This window comes from Aethalodelphis obliquidens, unplaced genomic scaffold (genome assembly GCF_003676395.1).
Source record: "Aethalodelphis obliquidens isolate GAN/ISIS:26980383/991018 unplaced genomic scaffold, ASM367639v1 scaffold14, whole genome shotgun sequence".
Taxonomy (NCBI): domain Eukaryota; kingdom Metazoa; phylum Chordata; class Mammalia; order Artiodactyla; family Delphinidae; genus Aethalodelphis; species Aethalodelphis obliquidens.
Window position 1 is genome coordinate 39,205,527 of NW_020837958.1, and position 10,875 is coordinate 39,216,401.

General features: G+C 37.5%; 1 protein-coding gene across 9 annotated transcripts in view; it reads left to right on the forward strand.

Moving 5' to 3' along the window:
• Positions 1-10,875, forward strand: part of NUP98 (nucleoporin 98 and 96 precursor) — a 103,939-nt gene that overhangs the window by 48,106 nt on the left and 44,958 nt on the right. For all 9 annotated transcript variants that reach the window (XM_027115592.1, XM_027115595.1, XM_027115598.1 and 6 more), the window contains one exon: positions 904-1,091. In XM_027115592.1, coding sequence (XP_026971393.1) covers positions 904-1,091 — 188 coding nt within the window. The remainder of the gene's footprint in view (positions 1-903; positions 1,092-10,875) is intronic.

The window sequence follows — 10,875 nt, forward strand, 5'->3', positions numbered from 1 at the left end:
TTCAGTAGTTGTGGCATTTGGGCTCAGTCATCGTGGCTCGCAGGCTCTAGAGCATAGGCTCAGTAGCTGTGGCACACGGGCTTAGTTGCTCCGCAGCATGTGGGATCTTCCTGGGCCAGGGCTCGAACCCGTGTCCCCTGCATTGGCAGACGGATTCTTAACCATTACACCACCAGGGAAGTCCCAACTGTATTATTTTTATTCTTAGTGTTTGACTCATGGTAATTATCAGCATTTATTAAATGGTGGATAAATAAAGGCTAATATCTATCCATTTTTTTCAGAGTGATGTAGATTGCATAAAAGTTGAATATTTATGGCTGTGTCTCAGTTTTTCTTGAAGGATAAGATTTTTGGTTTAATTGAAAAATAATTAGGCTTAGAATTATTTTGGTATTTTCTTAAAATTGAATGTAAATATTGTCGTCTTTGTTTTAGAAAGCAAAACAACTGCAGGCTATTCTCTTTTGTAAGATGAAGAGAAACGCACAAGGTATATTAATATGTTAGTACATTTCGATTTACAAAGCACTTCAGATGCAGTATCTCAATTACATTTTGAAACAAGTCAGACACACCCAGTGAAATGGGGGCTGGGGAGATGAATGAAAATCAATTATAGAGAAATAAAGACAGTTACATTAGCATTCAGTTACAAAGCATTACTTTGTACATTAGCATTCAGTTACAAAGCATTACTTTGTATGTAAGAATGCTAATTAGCATTAGCATTCTTACATACAAAGTTGGGTGGGAAATCCTTGTGTTCTGAGAGCCAAGACTCCAAGAGGGATCTAGCAGGTGAATGGCAGAGATGAGGTATGAACTCTGGTCTTCTGATTTTTAAGGCCAGTATCATATTTGAGTTAAACTAGAACTGTCCTTGATTTTTTTGTTTTTCAGAGATTGAAACCGACAAATCCAGCAGCCCAGAAGGCTCTCACAACACCTACGCATTATAAACTGACACCCCGCCCTGCCACCAGAGTCCGACCGAAGGCTTTACAAACAACAGGCACAGCCAAGTCACACCTCTTCGATGGGCTAGATGACGATGAACCATCCTTAGCCAATGGAGCATTCATGCCCAAGTGAGTTTCTGTTAAATTAGATGTAAAATATTAATATAAACTAAGTATAAAACTGTTTACTTAAATGTGCTACAAATGTTATATATACATTTTTTTCTTAATGTGATAAATATAGAATATCATGAAGAAGAATAAAAATAACTCAGTCACTCCCAGAGATAATCATAGTTAACATGTTTTGGTTAACATCCTTCAAGTTTTGCCTATATCATGTTATTTGGTTTTGTTTTTGATAAGCTAGTGCTAGTGCTTACATTATTTTAAGCAGAAGACACTGTTTTCTTACAACTCAAATTGGCCAAACTAGTTAAGAAAAAATATATATACGTATACACACATTTGTTTTCATTCCTACACATATAGATTTTTTTTTTTTTTTTTTTTGCGGTATGTGGGCCTCTCACTGTTGTGGCCTCTCCCGTTGCGGAGCACAGGCTCTGGATGCACAGGCTCAGCAGCCATGGCCCACGGGCCCAGCCGCTCCGCGGCATGTGGGATCTTCCCAGACCGGGACACGAACCCGCGTCCCCTGCATTGGCAGGCGGACTCTCAACCACTGCGCCACCAGGGAAGCCCACATATAGATATTAAATAATAAAATAACTAATTACATTGAAAATAAATTCAGGAAAGTATGTAGAAGAGTTGTTGGTAAACATTGAAAATTATACTTACAGTATGCAAACATGCCTTATTAGAGTGTTACTATATATGCATGGGGGAAAAAAACAAGAAAAATACATACCAAAGTGTCAACAGTAGTTAACTTCTGGAGATATAATTTCAGGGCATTTCATTTCTAAGTTGTTTATTTTTCTAGATGCATTGCTAAACACACACAGAGGCTTTTTTAAAATACCGAATACTTTTCTAATCAGAAAGGAAAGCTTTTTTTTTTTTTTTTAAAGCTTTGGGGGGAAAAGTAGAAATTCATCTCTTATAGTTCTTAGTCTGTGAATGTTATAAAGTGTAAAAAATTATCACTCCTTTTTTTCTCTTAAAAGTATGTTGGACAGCTGCTTCAGAAAAGATGGAAAGTCCGATTTTATGCATTTCTTTAGAACATCACTGGATTATTTTGAAGGCAGGGACTGTGTATTATTCACGTTTATGTCCCCAGCATTTAGCAAATTGTTTGGCACAGAGTAAATAAAAAGGGCTTAGAGTCACCCTTTTTAGTCCAGTCATTAGATCAACAGCTTTCAGGGCAATTTCACCAGGTCTTAGGATCTACAAATATGATATACAAATAGAGAGGATTGGAGTGGGAAAGCACACGTTTTGCTGTTAATATGGTATCCCCTTCCTGGCTCCTACTTCTGTGGTGTTGCTCTCAACAGTCTTTACTTGATGTATTGGAAGTACACGGTTTACCTGTCACTTTTCCTTGATTTACTTTCCTGGAAATGTGGCTTCCAGGAACCCCCCACTTTTCTAGTTTTGTTCCTACCTTACTGGTTGCTCCTTCTGTCTCCCTTGCTGGTTACTCTTCTTCCTGGCCTCTTAAAATTGGAGTGCCCCTAGGCTCAGTTCTTGATCACATTATCTTTACTCACTCCCAAAGTGATTTAATTTAATTCAAGACTTTTTGATCATCTGTAGTCTAATTCTCAAACTTTTATCTCCAGCCTGGACCTCTCTCGCAAACTCCACACTCATATCCAATGTCCAGCCCTACTCAACATCTCCACTTGCATGTCTAATAGACATTTATTTCAAAATTAACATGTCCAGAACTGAACTGATCTTCCACCTTAAAGCTGTTCCACCCAAAGCCTTTCCTGTTGCAGATAATTGCATTTCTATCACCCTAGTTGCTCAGGCCAAAAATTTTGGAATCATCATTGACTTTTTTCATACATCCCATATCTAAGCCATCAGCAAATCTTTGTTCTACCTTTAAAAGTTATCCAGAATCTGACCAATTCTTACCACCTTCACTGCTACTAATTACCTTGACCCAAGGCACCATCATCTCTTGACTGAATTATTGCAATATTCTCCTAACTGATCTTTTTGCTTTTACCCTTGTTCCTTTGCATTCTGTTCAGAATAAAGCTAACAGTGATTCCTTTGAAGTTTAAGTCAGACCACGTCACTTTCTGTCCAAAACTCAATTGTGGTTCATACTTCACCCAGTAAAAGCTGAATTCCTTACAGTGGCATATGAGGCCCTGTAAGATCTGATGTTCCATTACCTCTGTAAACACATCTACTACTGTCTTCACTGTTTACTCCACCATAATCTCCTTGCTGCTGTTAGGACAAGAAAGGCATGCTATTGCCTTTGGATCTTTCCTCCAATTGTTCTCTTTGCCTAAAACACTTCTCCCCATAAATCCTAATAGCTAACTCTCTTGCTCTTTACTCAAATGTCACATTGGTGAATACTACCCTGGCCACCCTATTTTAAATTTTACCCATCTTTTCTCTTGTCAGAACTCCCCATGTTCTTTTATTTATTTATTTTTTCTGCCAGTTATGCCAGCATCATCTGTTAAACAAACTGCACCATTCCCAAGGGAATTTAAATGCTACTTTGATGTATTAGGTGATTCTCTATTCAAGTTATATGCTTGTTCGTTTGCATGTGTGTTTATTCTTTTTTTTTTAAGTTTTAAATAACTTATTGAAATATAGTTGATTACAATGTTGTGGGGGGTTTTGTTTTTTTGGCTGCGTTGGGTCTTTGTTGCTGCGCAAGGGCTTTCTCTAGTTGCGGCGAGCAGGGGCTACTCTTCGTTGCAGTGCGCGGGCTTCTCATTGCAGTGGCTTCTCTTGTTGTGGAGCACGGGCTCTAGGCATGTGGGCCTCAGTAGTTGTGACTTGCAGGCTGTAGAGCACAGACTCAGTAGTTGTGGCACACGGGCTTAGTTGCTGTGAACAAGACACATTCCTCTGTCACAAACTATGGGGGAAGAAAGATGTTGACAAAATAATCACAAGTGAGACAAGTGACAGAAGTAGAGATTGCCACTGTAGGAGAGACTAACAGAATGATGAAGGAAAGCTTCTCTGAGGATGTGTTGTTTAAACTGAAGAGGGATAGGGAGGACTGTCAGGCAGAGGGAGTATTTTGTTATGTTTCTGGTTTTAAATACACATATATTTTTTCAAGCGGATATAATTTTATTTTCCAGTTTTTTTTCTGTCTTGTATTTATCAAGATAGTCTCTCCCCCCACCGCCCCATTTATAGAAAATACTGGAAAGTGCAAGTTGTTGCCTGGGCATGAGGGAGAGGTCTTGGAGGGATAGAAAGGAGAGATTACAAGGTGTATGAGGAGACTTCTGGGTATTTATGGCTGTGTTGTTTTTCTTGATTGTGATGATGGTTTCACTGGCGTATACACATTTCAAAACTTATACACATGTCAAAACTTAATATGTGCTGTTTACTGTATGTCAGTTCTGAACTAATAAGTAAATGTAGCAAGGTTGTGGGAAACAAGTTCAATACAAGTTCAAACAAGTAACTCTTATTCCTATATCGCTATATTCCTATAAGCCAAGTGAGGGCAGTGACGTAAATATGGCGAAATATACATGAATCTGTCACTTGTTTTTACTTATGAAATATTTCATTGTTGAAATAAATCTGGTGTTCAAAGTCACATAGTTTTGCTTCACAAATTGTGCGACACTTTTCTGTTCTTTGGCTTCTTGTGTCTGTTCTTTGTACCTGTCTCACCTTGATATTTCTGATTCCAGTCCTCTTCACATTTGCCTGACACTGTTTTTATGTTTCATATTTAGTTCTTTGTTTTTTACTTGTACGTTCTTCATGTGAAACATTTAATTAAGCCATCTTCTCTCCTGCCCCCCACCCCACCCCTGTTGCTGTGTTTCCATCCATTACAGCTAATATTTTCTGTGATCACTAGGTTGTTCGCTCTTTGGCCAGAAGGGACCCTTTTATGTTGGCTCCTAAGTCCTTTCCATAGACCCTGATAGTGTTTGGTAACTTACTTTCTTTTTTTTTTTTTAACTTTTTTTCCTAATTAATTAATTTATTTATTTATTTTTGGCTGTGTTGGGTCTTCGTTTCTGTGCGAGGGCTTTTTCTCTAGTTGCAGCAAGCGGGGGCCACTCTTCATCGCAGTGCGTGGGCCTCTTACTACCGCGGCCTCTCTTGTTGTGGAGCACAGGCTCCAGACGCGCAGGCTCAGTAGTTGTGGCGCACGGGCCTGGTTGCTCCGCGGCATGTGGGATCCTCCCGGACCAGGGCTCGAACCCGCGTCCCCTGCCCTGGCAGGCAGATTCTCAACCACTGTGCCACCAGGGAAGCCCAACTTACTTTCTTGTAGAGTTCACCATGTAAAATTTTGTCCAGGACTTTTTTTGCCTTCTGTGTTCCTGATTTAGATTGGCTTGGATGTTCCTGTCTTATAATTTCCTTACCCAGTTTTGGTATAAAAATTAGGCTGACCTCACAAATTATATCATTTCCTCTATTCTCTGGAAGACTTTGGGTAAGATAGGCCTTTCCCCACCCCCCCTTCCATTAGATGTTGGATACTAGTGAAGATACGAGTCTGAAGTATTATTTGTAGTAAGGTGTTTTGTTTTAATTATTGACTTTAAAGTTATAGGACATCAGCTTTTTCATTTTTTTGAGTCACTTTTGACAAGTTATGTTCTTATAATATTCATTTCAGCTCATTAAAATTCCAAACTTACTGGCATAAAGTTGTTTAAAAATATCCTTACTGTCTTTTTCATTTTAGTAGAATCTGTGGGGATGTCTGTGTTTTCATTCCTGACATGTAGGTATTTTGTGCCTTCTCATTTTAGCAATGTGGTCAGGGATCTACCAGTTTTATTGACCACTTCAAAGAACTAACTTATGGCATTATTGATGCTCTTGAGTCTAATTCCTCTTTCATTAATTTTTAATTTTATTTATCATATTTTCACTAATATTTATTTTTAGTCCATTCCCCCCTCTTTTTAAAAAAAAAATTATTTTATTTTTGACTGCATTGGTTCTTTGTTGCCTGCACGCGGGCTTTTCTCTAGTTGTGGCAAGCGGGGGCTACTCTTCGTTGCACTGCACAGGCTTCTCATTGCGGTGGCTTCTCTTGTTGTGGAGCATGGGCTCTGGGTGTGCGGGCTCAGTAGTTGTGGCTCACAGGCTCTAGAGCTCAGGCTCAGTAGTTGTGGTGCACAGGCTTAGTTGCTCCGCAGCATGTAGGATCTTCACGGACCGGGGCTCGAACCCATGTCCCCTGCATTGGCAGGCGGATTCTTAACCACTGTGCCACCAGGGAGGTCCATTCCCCCCCCCTCCTTTTATGGTATTTAATTTTCTGTCCTTTGTCTAAATGGATGCTTAGCTTTTATTTTCAGCTTTCCTTCTTTTCAAATATTAATTATGCATCTAGAGATGTAAATTTCCCTTTTAGTTCAGCTCTATTTGTACTCTACAAGTTTTGATATGGAGTACTCTTAATGTTCAAAAAATAATTATATGATAAATGCTTTCTGATTTTCATAGGGTTTTTTAAGCCTTGGGTTATTCAAGAATATAAATTCCTAACATGGAGATTTTTAAGTTATCTCTTTGTTACTGATTTCTAGCTTATGTGCAAAAGAAAAGAGTACTTCAGGTGATTTCAGTTCTTTGAAACTTGTGGCTTGCTTTAATAGTCCAACATGTGGTTAGTTTTCATAAACATTCCATGTGTATTTGAAAAGAATATATATTCCATAATTGTTGGGTATGGGGATATTAAATTAAACTAAGCTTGCTAATCATTTAGGTCTTCTACATACATAGTGATTTATTTGGTTTGGATATTTCAGTTACTTTATTTCCTTAACCTCCAAATCACAAAAACGTATATAAACACATCTTCAGTTTTCCTAAATTTATCTATTTTAATATTTAACAGCTTTTACAAATGTGTGCGTGAATGACTTGTGTTTTTTTACTTACTAATTTTTATTGTGGTAAAATATACATGAAAATGGTAAAAATGGTAAAATTTATGTTACGTACAATTACAATTCAGTGGTGTTAAGTATATTTACAATATTGTGTAACTATCACCACCAGTATCTCCAGAACTTCATCATCCCAAACAGAAACTCTGTACCTGCCATGCGATAATTCCCTATTTTCTTCTTCCCACAGAAGAAGAAACCTGTTAACCTCTTAACCTTTATATTACCTTCTGTCTGTAAGAATTTGCCTATTTTAGATACCTAATATACAGAGAATCATACAGAATTTATTCTTTCTTTCATGTCTGGATTATTTTACTTGGCATAATGTTTTATTTGTTTAAATTTTATTGGAGTATAGTTGCTTTACAATGTTGTGTAGTTTCTGCTGTACAGCAAAATGAATCAGCCATACATATACACATATCCCCTCCCTTTTGGACTTCCTTCCCATTCATGTCAGCACAGTGCATTAAGTAGAGTTCCCTGTGCTATACAGTATGTTCTCATTAGTTGGCATAATGTTTTAGAGGTTCATTAAGTTGTAGCATGTATCAGAACTTCATTTCTTTTTTTTTTTTTTTTTTTTTTTTTTTTGGCGGTACGTGGGCCTCTCACTGTTGTGGCCTCTCCCGTTGTAGAGCACAGGCTCCGGACACACAGGCTCAGCAGCCATGGCTCACGGGCCCAGCCGCTCCGCGGCATGTGGAATCTTCCCAGACTGGGGCATGAACCCGTGTCCCCTGCATCAGCAGGCGGACTCTCAACCACTGCGCCACCAGGGAAGCCCAGAACTTCATTTCTTTTTAAGGCTGAATAATATTCCACTGTATGGTTAACCCACATTTTGTTTATCCATTCCATCTATTGATGGACTTTTGGGTTGTTTCCACCTTTCAGCTGTGTGAATACTGCTGCTATAAATGTTGGTGTACCAGTATCAGAGTCCCAGTTTCAATTCCTTTGAGTATATATCCAGGTCTTGAATGGTTTGGTCATACATTGATTCTATACTTAACCTTTTAAAGAACTGCCAAACTGTTCGGGCTACCTGAAAAACAATTCAGAGTAATGATAGTAAAGATGATCCAAAACCTTGGAAATAGAATGGAGAAAATACAAGAAACGTTTAACAAGTACCTAGATGACCTGAAGAGCAAACAAACAATGATGAACAACACAATAAAAGAAATTAAAAATTCTCTAGAAGGAATCAATAGCAGAATAAATGAGGCAGAAGAACGGATAAATGACCTGGAAGATAAAGTAGTGGAAATAACTACCTCAGAGCAAAATAAAGAAAAACAAATGAGAAGAATTGAGGACAGTCTCAGAGACCTCCGGGACAACATTAAACACACCAACGTTCAAATTATAGGGGTCCCAGAAGAGGAAGAGAAAAAGAAAGGGACTGAGAAAATATTTGAAGAGATTATATTTGAAAACTTCCCTAATATGGGAAAGGAAATAGTTAATCAAGTCCAGGAAGCACAGAGTCCCATACAGGATAAATCCAAGGAGAAAGACGCCAAGACACATATTCATCAAACTATCAAAAATTAAATACAAAGAAAACATACTAAAAGCAGCAAGGGAAAAACAACAAATAACATATAAGGGAATCCCCGTCAGGTTAACATAGTAACCAAATTGGCAAAAATTAAAGACAAAGAAAACTTATTGAAAGCAGCAAGGGAAAAACGACAAATAACATACAAGGGAACTCCCATAAGGTTAACAGCTGATTTGTCAGCAGAAACTCTACAAGCCAGAAGGGAGTGGCATGATATACTTAAAGTGATGAAAGGGAAAAACCTACAACCAAGAATACCCAGCAAGGATCTCATTCAGACTTGACGGAGAAATTAAAACCTTTACAGACAAGCAAAAGCTAAGAGAATTCAGCACCACCAAATCAACTTTACAACAAATGCTAAAGGAACTTCTCTAGGCAGGAAACAGAAGAGAAGGAAAAGACCTACAATAACAAACCCAAAACAATTAAGAAAATGGTAATAGGAACATACATGTCGATAACTACCTTAAATGTAAATAGATTAAATACTCCAACCAAAAGGCATAGATTGGCTGAATGGATACAAAGACAAGCCGTGTATATATGCTGTCTACAAGAGACCCACTTCAGACCTAGGGACACATACAGACTGAAAGTGAGGGGATGGAAAAAGATATTCCATACAAATGGAAATCAAAAGAAAGCTGGAGTAGCAATTCTCATGTCAGACAACATAGTCTTTAAAATGAACACTATTACAAGAGACAAAGAAGGACACTACATAATGATCAAGGGATCGATCCAAGAAGAAGATATAACATTTGTAAATATTTATGCACCCAACATAGAAGCACCTCAATACATAAGGCAAATGCTTACAGCCATAAAAGGGGAAATCAACGGTAACACAATCATAGTAGGGGACTTTAACACCCCACTTTCACCAATGGACAGATCATACAAAATGAAAATAAATAAGGAAGCACAAGCTTTAAATGATACATTAAACAAGATGGACTTAATTGATATAGGACATTCCATCCAAAAATAACAGAATATACTTTCTTCTCAAGTGCTCATGGAACATTCTCCAGGATAGATCATATCTTGGGTCACAAATCAAGCCTTGGTAAATTTAAGAAAATTGAAATTGTATCAAGTATCTTTTCCAATCACAACACTATGAGACTACGTATCAATTACAGAAAAAAATCTGTAAAAAGAAATACAAACACATGGAGGCTAAACAGTACACTACTAAATAACCAAGAGATCACTGAAGAAATCAAAGAGGAAATCAAAAAATACCTAGAAACAAATGACAATGAAGAAAACACAACGACCCAAAACCTATGGGGTGCAGCAAAAGCAGTTCTTAAGACGGAAGTTTATAGCAATACATTCCTGCCTCAAGAAACAAGAAACATCTCAAATAAACAATCCTGCCTCAAGAAACATCTCAAATAAACAACAGAACGTTATACCTAAAGCAATTAGAGAAAGAAGGACAAAAAAAACCCCAAAGTTAGCTGAAGGAAAGAAATCATAAATATCAGATCAGAAATAAATGAAAAAGAAATGAAGGAAATGATAGCAAAGATTAGTAAAACTAAAAGCTGGTTCTTTGAGAAGATAAACAAAATTGATAAACCATTAGCCAGACTCATCAAGAAAAAAAGGGAGAAGACTCAAATCAGTAGAATTAGAAATGAAAAAGGAGAAATAACAACTAACTGCAGAAATACAAAGGATCATGAGAGATTACTACAAGCAATTATATGCCAATAAAATGGACAACCTGGAAGAAATGGACAAATTCTTAGAAAAGCACAACCTTCCGAGCCTGAACCAGGAAGAGAGAGAAAATTTAAACAGACCAATGACAAGCACTGAAATTGAGACTGTGATTAAAAATCTTCCAACAAACAAAAGCCCAGGACCAGATGGCTTCACAGACGAATTCCAGCAAACATTTAGAGAAGAGCTAACACCTGTCCTTCTCAAACTCTTCAGATGGTGAAAGATGATGTAAAATCTGAAAGAGAAATTAAGGAAACATTCCCATTTACCACTGCCACAAAAAGAATAAAATACCTAGGAATAAACCTACCTAAGGAGACAAAAGACTTGTATGTATGCAGAAAACTAGAAGACACTGATGAAAGAAATTAAAGATGTTACAAACATGTGGAGAGATATACCATGTTCTTGGATTGGAAGAATCAACATTGTGAAAATGACTATGCTACCCAAAGCATCTACAGATTCAATGCAATCCCTATCAAACTACCAATGGCATTTTTCACAGAACTAGAACAAAAAA